Source organism: Garra rufa, chromosome 19, assembly GCF_049309525.1.
Source record: "Garra rufa chromosome 19, GarRuf1.0, whole genome shotgun sequence".
NCBI classification, from domain to species: domain Eukaryota; kingdom Metazoa; phylum Chordata; class Actinopteri; order Cypriniformes; family Cyprinidae; genus Garra; species Garra rufa.
The window spans coordinates 39799692-39822816 of record NC_133379.1 but is presented as its reverse complement, the minus strand read 5'-3'; the positions used below and the strand labels follow the sequence as shown (position 1 = coordinate 39822816).

Sequence of the window (23125 nt, the reverse complement as noted above, 5' to 3'; positions counted from 1 at the left end):
TTTTTATTCATTATTTTTGTACATTTTGATTGTTTATTTATTTATTTATTTATTCTTTGTTTTAGTTATATGTGACCCTGGACCACAAAACCAGTCTTAAGTCGCTGGGGTATATTTGTAGCAATAGCCAAAAATACATTGTATGGGTCAAAATTATTGATTTTTCTTTTATGTCAAAAATCATTAGGAAATTAAGTAAAGATCATGTTACATTAAGATTTTTTGTAAAATTCCTACTGTAAACCTATCAAAATGTAATTTTTGATTAGTAATATGCACTGTTAAGAACTTAATTTGGACAACTTTAAAGGTGATTTTCTCAGTATTTTGATTTTTTTGCACCCTCAGATTCCAGATTTTCAAATAGATGTATCTCGGCCAAATATTGTCCTATCCTAACAAACCATACATCAATAGAAAGCTTATTTATTGAGCTTTCATATGATGTATATATCTCAGTTTTGTACAATTTAACCTAATGACTGGTTTTGTGGTCCAGGGTCACATATATAGAGTTCAAATGAATGAAACTGAGAAGCTGAAATAAAACGGTGTACATTTTTTGCTATTTTATTTATTTTTTATTATTTTATATTAAAAAATGGTTTTTAATTTCATCTAACTATAATAACCTGTAATTTGGCATCTATTAGTTAATTTTTTTTACCCTATTCATCGGAAGTGTTTTGCCTTAAGAAGTCAGCCACCCAAAACACTGTAGAGTGAAAAAAGCAAATCTGCAAGAGGAAACGACTCTACAGTTATGAAACGGCAAACACACCCAAAACCACTTGGGCGAGTGTGTTTTTCACCCTGGTGTCGGGGTGCTATCCAGCTGCCCTCTCTAGCTCTGTAGCAGTACGTTTCTAAACTATGAACAATAAGGTTGGCACAGACCAAGCAGTTGGTAATACAGCTTGGCACGCAGACACCGGACGAGAGAGACTGCAGCAAGGGTTTCACGTGATCGTGTGTTATGTTCGTCCACACCTTAGTCTTCGCCTTGGGGCTACCGCTGCCGTCCTGCCCCTCTTCTGTGGATTCGTCGGGCCGCCCGGAGGCTAGCCAGCGGGTCTTGTCCCGCTGTTGCCGCTGAAAGCTGTGCTTTAACGGGGAGCGCGCACCCGAGTCACTGTCCTCTGCGTATGAGTAGCCCGTGGCTGAAGGGGGAATCTCAACGTCACTGTACTTTTTAGCTTTATCGCGCAGCGCCGGGCAACGGTACGGATAACCAGTCCGGTAGCCCTGTGAAAAAATACCAAGAGTCATGTGTTGGGTCAAAAACAGATGCAACAAAGAGACAGAATAAAATGATTTATTCTTCAGACATTGTTCTTTAAATAAAGAAAAATAAGTTTTCGACTACTGAAAATTGGTAATATTTGACAATCTAGACATGGAGGCTCAATTTAAACAAACATTTTTTATTACAGGTTTTCTGATAAGTTATGTTCAAATGTGCATATAAATGCGCATGCATTATAAAAAGGAAATGTGAATATTGGATAAAGCCAGGCATTTTGTCATTTTGTTGACATTATAGTTAGAGGGGATTTTAGAATCACTTTCACTCCATAAATTAAAATATATATAAAATATAAATGTGAATAAAATGAACAAACCCTTCAAAAAAAAAAAAAAAAAAAAAAAAAACTTAAAATACTAAAACATACTGAAATTAAAATCTACAAACTCAAATAGTGCAATAAAATAAAACACTAATAAGGCCCGGTTTCACAGACAGGGCTTAGACTAAGCCAGGATTAGCAGATAGTTCAATTAGGATATTTAAGTAATTTTTTATAAACATGCTTAGAAAAAACATTACTGTTGTGCATCTTAAGACAAAACAAAGGCACAGATATATTTTTAGATCAGTCAGTGCAAGTTTCTTTCAGTTCAAACAGCTCAGACTAACATTTTAGTCTAGGACTAGGCTTAAGCCTCGTCTGTGAAACCGGGGGTATAAAGTTTATTTTAGTTTATTGATATAGTGCTTTTCACAATGCACAAAAAAACATTTTGCATCAATATTTAGTAATTAAAAATTATGCCTTAATATATTTGTCTTTAAATGTTTTTTCTTGGTTTATTCCATTGCTAATTGTATCAGTTTTAGTTGCGTAATCTCATAAAACAAGTACAATTTATTTAAGTAGTGCTTTTCACATTGTACTTTGTTTTAAACCAAAAATTAAAGGTGTAAATAAAAATATGAATGTGATTAAAATGAACCAAAAAAAAACTTAACTTAAAATACTAGAACATACTGAAATTAAAATCTACAGACTCAAATAGTGCAATAATATGCAGAGTTTGATTCCTGGCCTACCAGATTATCCAGCATCCTCATCAAGGCCTCAAACTCTTGCTCCCCGATCTGCCACTTCGGGTGCGAGCTCAACCCGTCCCCAACCGGCTCGAGGTGGCGTGGCCGAGATTTATACTTGGCTGGGTCCAACATAACCAGGTTGTCAGGACCACCTGCACTGGCGAGGGTGCGCACCTGCAATTTCAGACCGGAGAGCATACCGTAAATAATCAATCAAAACATGATCAAATCTGCTGAAAAAAACGGTTTTACACTCAATCTATTATTGTTGTCTGGTTGATATTTTGGACTTTTTGATCAAGTAACATGTCTTTTTGCTGTCAAATCTTTACTGATTTATATAAAGTAAACATATCTTTAAACAATAACTTTATTTGATTCTCCATGAATCATTTTTTAGAAAAATCTGATCTTTTGAGAAACGTTTGTTTGCAGAAGCTTTACTTTTACTGTTCCTCAGTGGTGGAATGATCTTTCCAAGCCTCCAAAACATTTCACATCTTTTGAGGAACATTTATTTGTCCATCTCTCAATCATTGAATTGCATTGCATTATATGTTTGGCTCAATTAAATCTCATCTTACCAAGAGATATTATTTGAAATATTTATATAATTTAATTTAAGTATCTGCTATACTGTTATAAACATCAGAATTTCAACAAATAAATAACAGCATCTGCTGCAGTCTGAATAAAACTGAAAACTGTCAGACTATATGAGCCATTAAAGTCTGATGTAAAATATTATATTCAACAAAAAACATATGCAAACTTTAAGATTTGTTTTATAGGTTTAAAATAAATGGTGTAAAAATTTTTAAAATTATAGATATTTCTGACTATTATTTTATATTTCAGGCTTCACAGGGTGTTTAAACAAAACAGGGAATGCATTCATTTCACAAATTAAGTTGTAGGTTTTCAGCTACCTGAATCTCACAGGCTGTGACCAGGTTGTGAATGTAGTAAAATGCCTCTTCGACTGTTTCACCAACAGACACCAGACCGTGGTTTCTCAAAATCAACACCTGAACACAAAACAATTGTTAATTCAATAATTATTTGACACCATATAAGCAACAAATGCTATTTTAATGCCAAACGCAAAAATAATTGCAGTAACATTAAGACCTCAATGAGTTTCAGGCAAAATGTTATTTGATAAAAAAAAAATCTAGACATTTCCAAGGGAAAGGATTTTTCAAAATATCCATTACTGAAATGTCAGAATTAAATCACTGCCTAATACCAAGGTCAATCCAATAAAATACACATTATAGTCAATGAAGCATTATTAAAAAAAATGATTAATTAATAAAAAATAAAAAAGAGAAAATCACATATTTGTACTTGAATATGCAGTCATTCATTTTTTCAGAATAAAATCACTGCTTAGAACTTTTATTTATAGCTAGAGTCACTTTATATAATTAGTTTTGGACACATTCATTCCATTTGTCAATTCCTGGAATTGTAAAAGTTGAGTGTGATGGTTTTCCCCTAGAAGCTTAACATTTAGTGGTATATAGCTCTTTGATGTGTGTAACTCAATATGCTACCTTGCTTTTGGGACCCAGGTTCTTCTGTATGAGGATGTTCTCCTCCTCGTCCACAAGGATACCGTGGTAATCGTGGTACGCCACCTCGCCCAGCGACAGAGCCTCGGGTGAAATGGGCAGCAGACCACACTTCATAGCAGACACCTGAAGGGCAAATTATTACAATGCTTAATATGCATAAAAAAAAAAAACACTGACAAAATTAAGATAAACATACAATTAAATAAACATCATAAATATATCAAATATAATCACATGATCATCAAATTATATGACATGTTAGTCATTCATATGACATTCATTGTAATATTATTTCAACATTATTATTATTTATTTCACCTTTAAATTTTGTGAACTATTATATTTTGCATTTCGTGTTTCATTTAATTTTAAAGAGCATAAATAAATTGCGCAACATTTATGACCTCATTATATTGTATTTTCATTTCATGGCAACATTTCATATAATGCTTCATAAACTAATTTTGTCCATTATTATATTTTGAGGTGCATTCTGGGTCTCATCTAATTTTTTACACTTTAATAAATTCCTGAATAAAAATAGAACGAGATCATAAATAAACAGTACAAAATAAATTGATTTCTTTGGAACATTCATTTTTTTTACTCTGATTTCCTTGCAATTTTATTTTTCCTTGCAACACATTTTGTCTGCTATTATATTATATTATATTCATTGTATTTTTATTCAGATACTTATTAATAGGCTTTATGCCGAACGTCACATGACCAATCCCGGAAAACAGGTCTCATTGCTTCCGCTTGTCGGAGAACGTGTTAATAGCCGTAATAAATAATGGCGATATCGACGGACTTTTAAGGTAATCAGTTAAACAAGCCAGCTGTTTATTGTGGACGTTTCATTCGATATTTATATATAAATGTTAGTGAAAAGAATAAAAATTTAAAACTTTTATATATCAATCCACATATGTGATGGACATTGGTTATGATCATTTTTACTGTCTACTTTAAATGAATCTTGAGTAAATCATGTTCATATTTAAAGAGGGATATGCAAAACGCGTGAACCGGAAGCAACGAGACCTGTTTAGCAGAAAACGGAAGCCTGTTGGGCATAACCCCTATTTAAGTGCATTAAACTGAAATGAGACAAAATTCATCTTAAAATATAAGTGGACAAAATTAAATTATCAAATGCAAACAAAGGGTACATATCATTTTTTTTTCATTTGGACATAAATACATTTCGCACAATATCATTTTACATTTTTTTAAATCACATTTTGCACTATTTATTCATGCTTTCATTTCATTGCATCTTTTAATGCAACATTCCACATAATACTTCAGAATTTAATTTTAGCCACATTTATATATTTAGGTGTGCTTTATGTCTTATTTAAAATTTAACTTAAAATAATAAATACATTTTGCATATTTATGCACTAATTTTAGTGTAGTTTTATTTGTGAATTTATGTTTAATAAATTGAAATGACACACTCGATGCACCTGGAAAAACAGACATGTGAACATTAATTTTAATTAGGGAGCAAAATGTATTTATTTGTGACTATCTCTTGATTTTATATTAATTAACTGAAAAGGTTTAATGTGAGATGAGTTTCCAGCTCGTACCGCAGCGCCAGCGGGCGTGTGAATGTGCACTATGCACTTGATGTCGGGTCGAGCAGCGTAGATGGCGGAGTGAAGAGTGAACCCAGCCTGATTTACACCCAGATTAGTGCTGCCTCTGTCGACAATCTCCCCCTGCAGGTTAATCTTCACCTGAGGACACAGACAATGAGGCTAAATACAAATATTTACCTCCAAGAAGTAATAAACTACATGATAATATCTGTCAGAATTTATAGTCTGATGTCCGGAGAGCTGAGAAAAACAAAGGCAGGATTACCAAACTGGAGGCAGTGACTTCACTGTACAGCAGCCCAAAAGGGACAATCAGAAAACGCTCCTGTTCAGAGTTCAGCCGGACCTGTACAGACAGAGGAATGAATGTTTGACCATGAAATTTCCTTATAAAAGCTGAATAAATAAGCTTTCCACTGATGTATGAGGTTATTTAAAAAACTAAAATCTGAGGGTGCAAAAAAAAAAAAAAAAAAGTGAAAAACTCACCTTTAAAGTTGTCCAAATTAAGTTCTTAGCAAAGCATATTACTAATCAAAAATTTATTTTTTATATATTTATGGAAGAAAAAAAAAATCTTCATGGAACATGATCTTTACTTAATATCCTAATGATTTTTGGCATAAAAGAAAAATCTATAAATTTAACCCATGCAATGCATTTTGACTGGTTTTGTGGACCAGGGTCACATATAACATGTCCTGCTGAGTTGTGTCGCATATATTTGTGACTCACTCACCGTCAGATGGTTGTAGATGAGCTGAGACCAGCCGAAAAGGTCGGCCAGACGGTAAAACGCAGCGAGTTTACAGCGCAAGAGCTTCTCTCCTTTCTCATAAGCGATGGAGTCTGAACCTCTCAGATCATTCACTGGAGTCACCATCCCCAAACCTAAACACAAACACACACGTTATTATCATTAAATAAAATTAAAACCCTAAATATTTTAGTTGCCTAAATGTTAAATTAAATACAATGTAACAAGTTAAAGTACTAAAATAACAAACAACAATAATAATAATAATAATAATAATAATAATAATATGTATTCAGATACATTTTTAAAAATTACAAAAACAAGTTACAAAAATCATTTAAACAACATTACGTGTTTTGCCATTACTTCAAATAAAAAAAAAGTATATATTAAACATTTTATTTTAGTTTCCAATTTAACGTTTGTAAATTTTATTTAGTTTACCTTTAAGTACTAAAATAACTAAAAACAATTAAAAAAAAAAGATTTAAGATCAGATTTAAAAAAGACGTTAAAAAATGTCTACGTCAAAAGTGATTTTATGTCCATAGAAAGCACATTAAATTTAAGTGAAGTGTCTACTTTTAAGGTTTCAAATAAGTTTTTGGAGAATAAAATGTCTAAATTTGGTTTAAATAATGTTACGTTGTCATTCAGTGTAACACAATATTTATGTAAAGATTCAAACAACATGCTTAATCTGACTTGTACATTAAATATTTTAAATAATAAAGGAGCAAAATTCATTGTGTTTTAAATGGGCAAAACCTAAGATGGCAAATTTTAAAAATGCAGTACTACAAGTAATTAGTATTTGGGGTGAACGTAATTTGTCTTTTAATGTGTCTTAAATTGATTTTTGTTGTAAATATGCCTGACAGACAAGACTGTTACACTGAATGACATTTTAGTGGGTGTAAATTAGGGAAAAATGCATGATACTTATTTTTTTTTAATCAGAAAAAAAAAATTTAATTAAATTAATCAGAAAACTTTTACTTTTTTTTTTTTTTTTTTTTTTTTTAAAACAACACTTTAAAGCATTATTACAATTATTGTTTTTTTTATGCTTAAACCCTTTTTCATCTTTGACCCATATTTAAAAGACACAACTAAATAATAATAATAATAAAAGAAAAATAAAGGGGGAAAAAAGTACTAAAACTAAAAAGAAAAATAGAAAAAAAAAGTAATATAATAATAAAAACTGTAACAGAATAATACAAAAAAAGACAAAAACAATACAATTATTAAAAATACAATTATAATTTATGGTAAAAAATTAAAACAGTAAAAAAAAAAAAATTATAATAATAAAATAAATAAACTTACTCATGTTGAGGGCCGCCATGCCTCCCTGTGGGGCGGCGGGGTACATGGTGGGGACGCTGGTGGTCATGAAGTCAGCGATCTGCTGCAGCGCAAGCAAACTGGCAGGGTTTTTCCCCTTCTTCATCTGATCCTGGATCAGAGACTCCAGCTCATCACAGAATGCCTGAAACAGAACACGCACAATTACAGCCAGAACTGTAAAGTTGTTAGGGCTGGCTAGGTGGTTACCAAGTCAATAGAGTCACATTCCAGATATAACTAAACATGACTCATAATTAGGGATGCACCGAATTGAAAGTTCTTGGCTGAAGCAAAGCTGAATGTGCTTTCTACAAATTTGTCTTGCTTTTCAAAAAAAAAAAAAGTACAAAACAATTTAAAAATATTTACTTAACACTGAATATTTTTTACATTCTAGTAGATGTTATAGTCCACCAACAAAGCACAATTTAACTTAAAATGAATAAATTAGTAAAATAATATTCTTTAGCCAATTTTAAGACCCCCTTCTTGAATCAGGCATGTGTTTTTAATGAGCAAATAAAAGCAGCCTTGCTGAGCAAAGGAGAATGTTGGAATAAATGTATTAATAGAGCTGTTGTGATGAGTGTTATTATTTTTGTCTTACTTTTTAATTTTATTTTACAGAGCAACAGTAAAATTACACTGCAAAATTTATGCATGTTGACTTTTATTTTGGCGGAGACGCACAAGTCCTCAGTATTGTTTTTTTCGCTGACAGCAGCAGATTTATGACTGATTCTCATCGCACAGATTTTTCTTCTCACTTTGGACTTTGAACCTTGGCTAAGGAGCTTGTGCAGCGCTGTCAGAATACATACAATTGGTGCGTGTATTAGACAACATTACGTTCTATAGTTTGTTTACTAATGGTTTAAGGCTGTTTGGTGATTTTACTCTTCATACAGTAACCAGCAACATCCAGCCCTTTCTCTTCTCATTAAAGACATGCAATGCAGTTCTAAACAGTCCAGGGCTCGAAATTGCGACCGTTTTGGTCGCATATGCTCCCAAATATAATTTGAGGTTGCGCAGATTACATTTTGGGAGCGTTTGTGCGAGTGCGAGAAATTGTTGTGGTGCCACTTGGTTTCATTTCTTTATAAAACTTTCGCCAGTCTAACTACTGCACAGACTGCTGTGAGCTGATACAGAGAGTTCTCTCCAACATTGCATAACCATTTACACTTTATCATTATTCTTAACTTTAATGCAGATTTTAGATATTAGCCGCCAAGCTCCGCCTGTCTCTGACACTGCTCTCCGCTGAACTATGAACTGGCCGTTTTTTCCTTTCCCTCTCTCTCTCTCTCTCTCTCTCTCTCTCAACCAACCTCAGTTCCGGATTTGCACAAACTGCATTGTAATTAAGGTTGTGTGATATGACAATTTTGATTGTGGACAATTAAAAGTTCTCCACAATCTGCTTTTGAAGAAATATACTATATTTCGTCCTACAGCGCACATTCTGGCGCCTCCGTCTCAATGTACTGTACAACAGTGTTGTTTTTGACAACCATCTTAGATTTAGTCTTAGTCTTATGGACTAAAATGCTTATTAGTTTTAGTCAAATTTTAGTCACTTCTATATGTGATAGTTTTAGTCCAATTTTAGTCGACGAAAAGTCAAAAAGGTTTTAGTCTAGTTTTAGTCGACGAAAAGTCAAAAAGATTTTAGTCTAGTTTTAGTCAAAAAAGGGGAAAAAGTAGTCTTTTAACAAATTAATGTAGGTCAGTAAGTATTTTGCTGTTGGGTAGTGTCACTTGTAAATTCTGAAAATAGCAGATCTATAGTTCAACACAATGTGAGCTTCCGGATCAACTATTTTCACCAATAATTACAATAATGAAGGAATGTTTTAAAACATAAAAAACAAACAAGGATGGAATGCTAAAACGGCTTGCCATACTAGTATAGCAAAGAGTATTTAATGCTAAAACGGCTTGCCATACTAGTATGACAAAGAGTATTGAATGCTAAAACGGCTTGCCATAGCGGCAGATACGTTTTAGGTTTTAATTGTCATGCACAATAAGCAGAAATGTCATGGATTTTAAACGTCTGACGGACCACCCACTAACATTTTCGTCTATTCTCGTCTCGTCAATGAAAACTCACACACGTCTCGTCATGTTTTAGTCATCAACGAGCCATTTTTATCTCGTCATCATCTCGTTATCGTCATGAAAAAAAGTGGCGTCAACGAAATGATTTCATCATCGTCATCGTTGACGAAAACAACACTGCTGTACAACGTGGCATGCATTCACATCAGATGATAACTCAGCGGCAGAGGTGCACTCACTCAGGGGCGTTATTTCCACTGCAGACACGCTTTTCAAAATCCTGTTGGTGTCCTCCCACTTTCAAATTGTTTTGTTAAAGTAATGTCTTGTATTAGTGTCTTGTATTGCAGAATGCACGCTCACTGCCGAGAGTTTCATGCGATTGTTAAAACGGAAGCAAAAGTAAAACATGCACGTGCATTCAAAAGCAATTTCAATACCCCACGTTTAGAGAGCGACTCCCCAAAGCGCGCAAATTAGGCTACATAAAAATCTAGGCTGTTATTAATATGTGGGCTATAAGTTGTGTAGTTGTCTATAACTGTATCTTGCTTGAAAAATTCGGTCTCTATTTGCACTTTGAATACTGACAGAGTAGTCTACATTGATTATGGCTGTATTTATCGTCTACACGACAAAGAAAGAAAGGTGCCGTTTATTATTTTGTGTTGTTTATACTAGGGCTGGGTAAAAAAATATCGATTCTCCGATTTTAATCGATCTTCAGTTTAACGCAACGATATCGATTCGGGAAATCCCCGAATCGATTCTTAATGCACGTGCTTCACGTAAGAGGATATGAATATTCACCTCTCGTCCTGAAGGTGTCACTAGTGTTCCTGCTGAGAGAATTTCTCAATCGCTGGTGATCTAATCACAGCGCAGAGGAGCTGCCTTAGATCAGATCAGAACATGTTAATCAGCTGCTTTTTTGCAGAAAAATCTGGTGATCAAAAATTATTAGGCTGTAGTTAAGTTGTTGCTGTATGTTAGTTTTATGGACAGTTAGAATGTTTTGTATAGGCAGACAGGGGCTTTATGATGGGCCTGTTTTGAACGTTTTGAATTTAGAAAAATGTTTTATTTCCTAAACATATTTGAAGTTCTTAATAGATTTCACTGTTGCACATTTACAGTCTTTTTATTTTTTTACAGTAATGTGCATTTTGCAGTTTGTTTACATGGTGTACAATGGATGCACATATTTATGACTTCTTGTTACAGTGTTCATTTAAAATAAAAGTTGTTTAAAATAAACAACTGTGTGCACCCTATTATTAGTGTAGATGTGTATTTCAGTAATAAACTTAAGTAGGAGAGTTCCAGTTACCAGCATTTATATCAAAATATGGATCCCATGTCTGCAAAACTAACATTTTAAATGAAATATTGATAGCTAATCGATATCGAATCGAAATTGAATCGAAACCATAAAAATAAGAATCGAATCGAATTGCCAAATTGGTCACAATACCCAGCCCTAGTTTATACTGTAGATTGTTTAAACATACAGTGGTTGACTCTAATTTAAATTGCTGTATCTATAGTAGAGAAAATAAACATCTTGTTAATGTACTCATATTTTCATTCATTCTTGTTAGTTAATGCGCAAAATAAGTATATTAAAAAGGCATTTAGAATTACCCCATTTGCTTGTAAAACATTTGCAAACAGAATCGGCCATGAAGAATCAAGATCAGTGCATTAGGCTACTAAAAAGAAATTGGGTGCTCCTACATTTTTTTTGGTGCTCCTAACTTTTTGAAGTTGAGAGCACCAGTGCTACCAAGTAAAAAAGTTAATTTCGAGCCCTGCAGTCTCTCGCTGTCGGTGCTTGCAATGATTTTTGCGTCCTTCTCAGACAGTTTTAAATGCTTCCACACTGCCCACATGTTTGCTGCATTAGGGCTCCTCTATTTGATCGCGTCACGTCATTCGGTATAATTTATTAGGCCTTTTCGCTTATTCTGAATAGTTTCGGTTGCTGAACATTTGGTGCATGTCTATGGCACAAATGTTATGAAATTTAATAAGATTGCTTATACATATTAAATATTATTTTTCCTTAAAACTTTACTAATGCATTAGCATTACTAATTACTGTAGATTATGATTATAAAGGCCACTAGCTGGACAAATACAGTTCTCTATTGTGTAAGGGCTCTTAAGTCAATACTAAAGTGCAACTAATGTTACAGCAACATGCTGAACACACAACAAACCCCTCACTGGAGAAAAAGAGAGAGATAATGACACAGGCTGGCACTGTCAAGCACCGTTAATAATTTATGAGTGTATGTTAACAAGAACATGAAACACTTTCTACAGGCCGGCATCTGGAGTCTCAATGCAACCCACATACCAGTGACTTTCTGAGCATGTGGCTTATACACCATAAAACCTACTTGATTTGTGGTACCTGGAATCTCAAAACACTAAATAACTAAATGTAATACAATATATACTTAAATATTAATTTATTTATCCATTTTTTTAAACTATGTTTCATTTAAATTGAACTTAAATACTAAAATTTATTTACTTAATTATTATTTATGGGAAGAAGTCCTAAAAATGTACTCAATGCTGTGAATTATTAGAGGGAACTTTGAAGGTGGTACTAAAATCACAGATGGTATTTGCCCTGAAAATGTATGAGAAGTGCTGGTTTCTCTCATTCCTTTAAGCACTGAGTTCATGAAGAGTAAATAAGGGGTAAATATCAGCTGCTTTTCTGTCTCTCCCTCGATTCCTGCCCAGATAAAGACTTCTTTATTCTTTCTGTGACTGTCCGCTTGCATAAACAGAATCCCTTCTGTATATACACACACATGCAGTCAGACATATGATCACTGTGCATATTGAGACGTCGGTCACGAGGGGATTATCGAGAGCTGAATGAACTGTCATCAACAGACTCAGACATTTAATCCAGAGACTGTGTTGCAGTCAGAAGACATGCATTAATAGAAAAATAGTCTTTAAATGACTGTTCATAAACATTAGAGATAAATTAAGCAATATGATATCAAACATTATTATTTACTTTCCTAATATTCTGGGTATTATTGTGATTAATTAGTGGACATTATTCTGAAGAGAAAACTTTTTTTTATAACCTTTCTTCAAAATGTAGTAATCTTTCTGCTGATTTAATCAAGGTTGATAAAATAAAATAAACAAATAATATTATAGTTTCATGAACAAATCAAATTTATATTTTCATACACTAGCATTCAAACATTTGGGATAATTAAGATTTGTTGATGTTTATGAATGAAGTCTCTTTGCTCACCAAGGCCACATTAATTTGATCGAAAATACAGTAAAAACAGTGAAATATTATTACCATTTAAAATAAATGTTTTCCATGTTAACATATGGTAAAATGTAATTTATTTCTGTGATCAAAGCTGAATTTTCAGCATCATTACTCCAGACTTCAGTGTCACATGATACATCAGAATTCATTCTAATATGCTGATTTGCTGCTTAAGAAATATTTCTGATTATTATCAAATGTTGAAAACAGTTTTGCTGCCCAATATTTTTGCGGAAACCATGATACAATTTATTTTCCAGGACTCTTTGATGAACAAAAAGTTTTAAAAGAACAGCATTTATTTGAAATAGAAATCTTTGGTAACATTATAAATGTCTTTACTATCACTTTTTAATCTATTTAATGCATCCTTTCTGAATACAAGTATTTATTCTTTTTTTGTTGTTTGAATGGCAGTTTGTCATGATTTAGAAAAATATTTGGCTGTTTTCAACAGTGATAATAATCAGAAATGTGTCCTGAGCAGCAAATCAGCATATTAGAATGATTTCTGAAAAATGATGTGATGTGATTCAGAATTGCTAGATATAAAGTCAGAATTGCAGAATATAAACACAATTGCAAAAAATAAAGTCAGAATTGAGAAATATTAACTCGCAATTTTTTTCTCAGAACTGTGAGATATAAATGCATAATTGCGAGTTACAAAGTCAGAATTTCATGATATAAACTCGCAATTGCAAATATTTAGTCAGAATTGTGAGATATAAACTCACAATTATGTCACCATATCGGTCTTTTTTTTCTCCTCAGAACTGGACTGTATAACCTGCAATTTCAAGTTTATATCTCACAATTCTGAAAAAAAAAAGTCAGAATTGCAAGATACAAAGTTGCAACTGCGAGTTATAAAGTCAATTGCATGACATAAACTCCCAATTATGAGTTATTAAGTCAGACTTGAGTCTATATCCCACAATACTGACTTTATATATAGCAATTCTGGCTTTATAACTCACAATTGTGCATTTATATCTCACAGTTTTGAGAAAAAAAAAAAGTTGCAATTGCCTTTTTTTTATTTTATTCATTTTACATTGTAATAATATTTAAAAAATATTTTCATCCAATAAATGCAGCTTTGGTGAGCAGAGGAGATTTCTTAAAAATTAATTAATTAATTGTAAAAATGGTAATTATTCCAATTTTGACCAGTAGTGTATGTGCTCATGTGTTATCAGACCATTCATCTGTGTGTGTGTGTGTGTGTGTGTGTGTGTGTGTGTGTGTGTGTTGCGCTCTCACTGGACTCTGCAGGATCATGGAGACTCTCTTGCGCTGCTCCATCATGTTGAAGTCCTGCCGCAGGTCCGGCGCCATGTTCCTCTCTCTCTGGTACTCCGGGCTGCTCTCATCCACGCGGTCGAAATAACGCTCCTTATGAGGGGGGTTGGTGGGTGGGGGGGCCGTCACCACCCCTGCACCTGAGTCTCCGTTCATCACACACCTGCAACACAGGGCAAAGATCAGGAGGGAATCTGCATACTTCAACTATGTACTAAAAACAACAGTATATACACTTGCTCTAGTTTTACTTTTAGCAAAATGCATTTTTCCCCATTTGATTTTGAATTGAAATATGATCCAGACATGAGATTCAGCTGCTAAGAGCCATTTCGAAACTGTGGGAGCATGTGAGTGGTTATAACGGGCCGTTTACTGCTGAGTGCTCTGGACATAATGCGCTTTCTCCGTCCATTAAGCAGAGTCAAGACAAACACGACGTTCAGAAGAGAACAGAGGACAATGTGCTTCTTTGCAACCAAAACAGATAATGCTATTGCCATAGCAACTGTACCATCATTAGCAGCCACACAGATGCAGCGATTAGAGTAATCAAACTAGTTTAGCTCTATGTAATGCATCCGTGATGCTGTTAAATATCACAAAAAATAAATAGACTATAAATAGTCTATGGAAGCTTGTTTCTGCAATTTATCTCGCAATTCTGACCTTTGAATGAAGCTTATCTTCAGCTTATCTTGCAATTCAGTGTTTCTTTTATGTTATTTCTGATATTTCACTTTTTTCTCACAACTGCAAGTTTATATTTTACAAATCTGACTCAGAATTGCAAGGTAACATAATTCAGAGTAAAAAACAAAAAGTTAAAATTGAGTTTACAACTAATCATTCTGATTTTCTTGCAATTTTCACATTTATTTTCACAGTTTTTTACAATTTTGAGACTTGCATGAAAACAAATGTCCAAATTCTGCTATATAAACTCAAATAAACCCCAGGTTTGAAGTGCTTCGTTGTAGGATAGCAAAATTTGGACAATTTTTGTAAATATAAAATCAATATGACTCTAAAATAAGAATTTTATTTTTTTTTAAATTGCAACAATTTCATAATTGTATTATTCATTATTATTTATTTAAAGTACCAGATATACATAAAAAAATAACTCTTTAATTTTTACATAAAAATATTAAGCCATACGAAATATTACAATTGTAATATTCCACCATAAGTGATAATAAATAAAATAATAAATGGATTATTTTACACAATTAAAAATAATACTAAATGATACCAATAGTAATTGACAAAACAGTGGTAAATGAAAACAGCAGCTCATGATTAGAATAAACAAAATACTAATATTATGTTAGACACATAATATTTTTCTTAAATTCACGATTACTATTTATAACAATAACAATATTAATAAAAATAATTAATTATTACTATTATTATTATTATTATTATTATTATATACAAATAATATAAAATATAAAAATAAATAAATACCCTTAAAATAAAAATTAACAATAACAGTAGTACAGTACAACTGTAAAATAATTATTTGTTAAATGCCTACTTTTTTTTAGAATATTACAATAGCAACATTTCTTCTTTTGTTCAATATTTTATTTATCTTCTACAATTATAATACATTTTATTTTACAGTACAACTACAACTATAGTACAGTTACAGCTAAAGTAATTTATTTTGTATATTTTTCTTAAATTCACAATGGTTTTACAGATTAAAACTATTATTACTTTTAAAATATTGGTAAATGACAAAACTGCAGCTCATGCTTAGAATAAACAACATTAACATTATGTCAGACACATGAAGGACCATCAGGACAGGTTTTATGTAGTTATTTATTTTATAAATATATAATACATTCAAAAATATTAAGCAACAACAAACATTGCTATTATAATACTACAATATTTTACTGTAAAATATTACAAATGTAAATAATACTATAATAATAGAGCTTGACTATTTAAAGCAGTAGACAGCAAAACTGCAACTCGTGATTAAAATAAACAATGTTAACATCCGCTGATACAGTTGTTGTGCTTGGTGTGAACGTGCCTTTAGTGACTGCGTACATATATGCTCTAGACTCTAGAGTATTTGCAGGAGAATCAATGACACTGTAGGGCAAAGAGAGAGCAGGAAGGGAGTCAGTCTGTCTGACTCAGCATTATTGATCATTTAATGTCGTTTGTGCGTCTAAGTGGTTTGTTGCTGATGTTTTAAAGCCACATGAACACAGACCTGCTGGAACAGAACATTTACATCTTCTACCTCAAAATAAAGCAGAACCTACAACACAATCAACCCAGCGCAACACAGCATTACAGCATGAAGTCGTCACACACACAGCCTGCTCATTTCAACCCCAAACAGACCCAGAGCAGGAAATAACTGCAGCATTGAGTAATGAAACCCTGGAGCTCCGGACAGCTGTTCTGTTCTCAATATACAGACACACCAGGAGGCTCAACACCAGAATCAGGAGATTCATTCTACCCCCAGAAACATTTTTTTTAGTTTAGACTCTAAATGAGCAGGATTAATCAGTACAGAATTAATATTTAAAAAAAAAAAAAAAACAAACACGTACATATGTTTCTCTAAATCTTAACGCTGGCTGATTAAAAATGACTGAAAACATGCATTCTAACAAAGACTAACGAATGCACTTATAGACTTTAATAGTAATTAAATATTTTGGTCTTTTTACATTTATTACAAACAGAACTATACAAAGCAGACAGGATGTGACAAGATGAAGAAAGGGTGTGGATATGGCTCTAAAATTTGGGAAAGCAAATTTATTGTGATTTTTCTGATAAAATGTGATTTTTAAAATGCGATTTTAATTTTAAAAAAATTGTGCTTGTTTGTAGAGCCGCAAAATTTGGAAAAAAAAATATTTTGGTGATTATTGCAATGCTAAGGTTGTACATTTTTGGAAAGAGGCAAAAAAAAAAAACTTACATTTTCTGATAAATTGTGACTCTGATTTTAAACTTAATAAAAAAAGAAAGTTCAGATTTGCTTTGCTTGTTTTTAGGGCAGAATAATTTGGCAAAAAATAGTGATTTATATAGCTTTATATCAACAACAATAGTAACAACTAATAAATAATTCTTATTTATATTATTTTTCTTAAATTCAAAAATGTTTTTACAGATAAATATTACTATAGCAACAAATCTATTACTATTTATAATAATAATAATAATAATAATAATAAAGTTGTTATTATTATTATTATTGTTATATATAAATAAATAAAAATAAATCACATTTAAGATTAATACAATATTACAGTACAACTGTAAAATAATTGTATTTTTTCTTTAAATGACTGATTTTGTTTTAGAAATATTACAATAGTAACAATTCTTATTTTGTTTAATATTTTATTCATCAAAAATAATAAAACATTTTATTTTACAGTACAATTACAACTACAGTACAAGTACAAGCTATAGTCATTTGTTATATTATTTTTCATAAATTTACAAAGCTTTTACAGATAAATATTACTATGGTAAGTAATTCTGATTTTCTTAAATGCCTGATTTTTTTTGAAGAAATATTACAATTATTTCTTATTTTGTTTAAAATTAATTTATCAAAAATATTATATTTCATTTTACAGTACAACTACAATACAGTTACAGCAATTTCTTATATTAATTTACTTAAATTGACACTGTTTTTACAGAATAATATATATATATATATATATATATATATATATATATCAGAGGTCGCGTTAACCGAAAATTGTCCGTCATTGAGTGTGCTCCAGTGTGGCAGCAGAGAACTGAATCCAGAACAAAAACGAAACTGTACATGCGACTACAAAGAAGCTACAACGATCTATCACGCCACATTATAGAGCGCCAAAACGGTATTTATTGCTTGAATTTCCTAATGAAATCGACATAATTTGAAATTTAAGACTTGAGACAGGATGTGGTGTTGAACATGAAAAGTTAAACAGTCTCATCTGTTTATCTGTTCTCTTCAAAATAAATGCCTATATTATAAATCTATATTGTCCTGAAAATGTGAACAAACATAAATGCAATTAAATGTGGTATTAAAATTAAAATCTAAAAATTAAAATGACGGATAATAATGGATTATGACGGAATTTTTACGACCCTGTCCGTCAAAATGACGGGCAATGTTAGTCTAACGCAACCTCTGATATATATATTAGTTCTAATTATATATATATATATTATATTATTATTATTATGCTTATTATTATATATATACACCACCAAATTATTATCATTCTTATATACAAATACTAAATGCAAAAAAGAAAACACATTTTTTAAATACACATGAAATAAAAATTAATAAAAACAATACAACTTTAAAATTATTATTTTATTATTATTTCTTAAATGCATCAATTTTATTTTATCATTTTAGCATTTATTTTATTTTGTACAACTACAGTACAGTTACAGCTACAGCTATAGCTTACAGCTATTTTTTTCTATATTTTTTTCTATTTTATCAAATTTTTATTTCAGCAAAAAACAGCATGGAGCCTCAAAAGCTTTTCTTTTGTTACCAACAGCCAGTTTATAGACATTTCTAATTACAAGTTTGGGAATATGTCAGCGCATGTTGCATTTTCAAATGCACCCAAACTCACAGTAAACACAGCATTTACTGCAAAACCTCAACTCAAACGTGAAACTCAAATGTCATTTAGAAAACTAATGGTGTGAGAATAGTGCTTATAACACCACAGCATCTGTATCTCTCTCTCTCTCTCTCTCTCTCTCTCTGGTGATCTCCAGCATTTCCACCCACTCTCTTTCAGGATGTGAATTACAGCGCAGCAGTGCAGCACTTCTATCTTCATCTCCCTGGTAACTGAGAAACTAAAAGATGCTTCGGTTTCCACTGCGATCATATAAAGGCCTCGGACGAGTTCAGGAACAAAAGCCTCTTCCTGCATCATTGTGAATAAACACAGGCATTTGAGCACAAATAAAGTCCTCAGAGGATAAAGAAGAGGCTAAATTCTCTTTGCATTCTGACTGTCACTTCCTGTTGAGACAGGAAATACAATGACACCCCTCCCAGAGAACAGACAATGATTGGAAACCCCTCCTGTCTCTGTTCGAACCAAAATACTCTTATTAACTTAGTCTTATGATAACAGGCTGTAACTTTCACCAAACATTCAACAAAAATCCAACCACTTTGCTCCAGCTTTTTCTGTTGTGCTTTTGATTGATTTTAGCATTAGTTGCGGACAAACGCAGTGACCCTTTAGGAACGAACAAAGCTTTTATGACCCAGAGTACAATCAGTTCAGACACAATAGCTATGCAAGAAAGATCTTCATACATATAATCAGACCATCAGCTAGAAAAAAAACAGCAAACTACAAATTAAAGCTGGTTTCTGAACTCCATCACAAAACAACAAAAGTACATTTATTTCAGATTTTTTGGCCGGTTGTATACGCTTTATCTTTACACCCCTGGACATATATTATTATACTTCATTATCAGGTAAAATGTGACTTTTCATACTAGAAACACACACATAGGACTTTTCCATAAGGCAACAGCATATTCAATTAATTTCTATTGAGTTTTTGGAATAAATAATTCTTTATTAAATGTTAGAATATGTTTACACGATTTTTTTTAAACAATTGGTTTGATTAAAACAACTGCACTGAGCATAAAAAAAAAATGCAAATATAATAAATGAAAGATTAAATAGATATTCATATTTCTGCAAGAAATAGACTTTTATTCTTGGAAAAATGCAAATGCAATTATGCATTATATTTTAGAGAATATTTAACATTTTGTGCATCCACAGTTGCAAATTTGACTAACAATAATACTAATAATTTTTATTTTTAGTAAAAGTAGTAATAGTAATAACAATAAACACAAATGTTAAACAAAAATTTATATTGTACTATTTCTCTGTTAAAAAATATATTAAATAACAACAATATATAATAATTATAATTTTACATTTGACTAACAATGACATGATTAATACTTATTTTTAGAAGTAATTCATAATAATAATAATAATAATAATAATAAATAATTTAAACAAAAGAAACATTAATAATGTAATATTTCTCTGTAAAAAAAATAATACATTTAAATAATTTATCTTACAGTACACTTCTTACAGAATGTTATTACTCTTGACAAAAAAGCAAATATGCATGATATTATTAGTATAATTAACATTTTGTGCATGGACAATTGCAAATTTACATTTGACTAACAAAAACACCAATATTAATAATAATTATTATTTTCAGTAGAATAAATAAATAATAACAATAATAATAATAATAATAATAAAATAAATAAAAACATTAAACAAAACAGAAATATATTGTAATGTTTTTTTGTAAAAAAAAAAATTAAATAATTTATTTTACAGTACACGTCTTATAGAATGCTATTACTCTCAACAAACGCAAATATGCATGATATTAGGAGTATATTTAACATTTTGTGCATGCACAGTTGCAAATCTGCATTTCACTAACAATTAATAACTACTAACATTCTCAGTAAAAGTAATTCATAATAATAATAGTTAATATATAATTAACCAAAAAAGAAACATTAATATTGTAATATGTCTGTGTTAAAAATAGTATTTAAAATAATAATAAAAAACATTTTACAGTATATTTTAACATTTTGTGCATGCACAGTTGCATTATATTTTTTAGCATATTTAACATTTTGTGCATGCACAGTTGCAAATTCCTAGTTGTGCAAGTTCCACAACTTGTTTGAATTGCATGCAAATGTAAACAAACAAATTTTTGTCAATACCAGGATCATTTGGCATTCCTTTTTTTGCTACTGTTGTTGATAGTAACAGATTAGATAAGTAATGGTTTCTTTTGTCTGAAAATGCCACAAATTGTGGAATAAAACTTTTAATGCATCCCAACATAAAACATGCAATAACCTCAAAGCAGTTCGCTGAGCTCATTTAGCAGTAAACTGATTATCATGACAGACAGAAATGACGTTTATAGCTCAGAGATTTATGTAGTGTTATATTAAGCTCTGCGAATGTTTTAACTGCACAGCAATGTGTAGGCATGACTGTAGTCACTATGGAAACAAAACACATTTCCATGGAAACCTGTAGGATTATGTAACACTGTATACGGTCACTTGTGTCCCGTTTTCTGCCCACTCACTCCTGAACTCTTCTATGCAGCTCAATGGGGAGATTTGCTTCATCAACATCTACGGTTGTATTTTACTACTTTTTCTACTATTTACAGCCTCTCAACTTCTGTGGTCACTATACCTTTCATTTTTTGCCTGTAGACTAAGAGAAACATCTGGAAAGTTTCATCAAGCATGCAAATGCTCAACAATATCAATTACAACAGACTAAACGTTTAAACAAATGTGCATTTTCTTAAATTTTCCTACAAATTTCATGGAGGAAATGAGAAACTGAGAACGCTGTTGACTCAAAAGTTCTGTAAAGCCTTTGTAAATGAGCCAGATCTCCCTGCATGAATTTCCTGCATCAATAATGGCTTCTTGACAGTTTCTGAATGGCAGTCAAATCCATTTCAGCCCACCAGCAGGCTCATATGAAGGCCAAAGCCCATCAGACCGGGCCAAAAGCCGTTCCAGAACTCACTGGCAGCCGTTAAAGCAATCAGAGAGAGTCTGTAGTGACTGAAAGCAGCCAAACGAACCCAGTGATCGAAATGCATATAAGACTGGAACACCTGCAGAGCTGAAGGAAGTGTGCATCTTTCATAAAGAGAGAAAAAGACAGAAAAGATGAAATGAGAAAGCATGAGATTGTATAATCTCTTAATTGCAGCAGTTTTTAAATCACTTACGATTTAATTATTTTTCAAATGCACATGCAATTCTTGCTGAGAACCAGGCCAAACGAAGGCATCTTAAAGCAGCATAAATACATTTCTTACAGCTTTTGTGTCAAGCTTTGGAACAGAACCGTGTTTCAGAAGTGTTTAAATCACTTATGATTTAGTTTCTTTGGATATTAAAAACTAAATGGAGGCCTGCAACTACAGTTTTACAGTAAAACTGAACATGGGCTTGTATGACTTTGTTGATTAGCACTAAAAATGCATGCAATATTTATAAAACAAGCATGAAGGCTTACAAAATCTCACTTAACTCTTACACTTTTCGATTTCAATTCAAAATATTAAACAAAAATCTTCTCACTAAAAATTATATTCTATAAATAATTTCTTACTAGGGTTATAATAATTAAAAAAAACAAAAACCATTTGAAAAAATGTGTAACTTGAAATAAAGTAAAATGAAATAAAAAAATACACCAATTTTATAAGAAAAAAACTAATCACTTCAATAACTAAAACTGAAATAAATAATAATAATAATAATAATAATAATAATAGTACATTAATAATAAAATAATAATAAAAACAAAACTAAAAGTTTAAAATGAAAATACAACACAAAATACAAAAATATTTCAAAAACATTATTAAAACTATAATAGTCTATTAATGATACTAAAAAAACTGTTTCTTACACATTAAAATCAAATTTCACTCAAAGGATCAATTTTAGGATCTGTTAGACCTTCTGTGTCTTGTAAAAGTGTTGAATCTTTACGTAAGCGGCCCGGGGGGTTCAACTGCACAAATTTGTGTCTTATCACCAACCCATGAGGAACTTCCTCATTGACCTAGTTTCCAGAAGAGAAGTGTGTGAATTATCTCAGCCGTAACACTACACAGATGTGAGGGAGGGGTG

The 23125-nt window shown here is 31.6% G+C and overlaps 1 protein-coding gene across 7 annotated transcripts in view; it reads right to left on the bottom strand.

Moving 5' to 3' along the window:
- add1 (adducin 1 (alpha)) overlaps nucleotides 1–23125 on the bottom strand; it is a 97703-nt gene that overhangs the window by 69914 nt on the left and 4664 nt on the right. For 6 of the 7 annotated variants that reach the window (XM_073824534.1, XM_073824528.1, XM_073824533.1 and 3 more), the window contains exons 2-10: nucleotides 14291–14492; nucleotides 7615–7777; nucleotides 6265–6416; nucleotides 5791–5871; nucleotides 5514–5663; nucleotides 3892–4035; nucleotides 3262–3360; nucleotides 2333–2506; nucleotides 898–1245 (exon numbers count right to left, since the gene is read on the bottom strand). In XM_073824534.1, the coding sequence (XP_073680635.1) occupies nucleotides 898–1245; nucleotides 2333–2506; nucleotides 3262–3360; nucleotides 3892–4035; nucleotides 5514–5663; nucleotides 5791–5871; nucleotides 6265–6416; nucleotides 7615–7777; nucleotides 14291–14485 (1506 nt within the window). In that variant the 5' untranslated portion in view covers nucleotides 14486–14492. The remainder of the gene's footprint in view (nucleotides 1–897; nucleotides 1246–2332; nucleotides 2507–3261; nucleotides 3361–3891; nucleotides 4036–5513; nucleotides 5664–5790; nucleotides 5872–6264; nucleotides 6417–7614; nucleotides 7778–14290; nucleotides 14493–23125) is intronic. The other variant, XM_073824531.1, reaches the window with a different exon arrangement.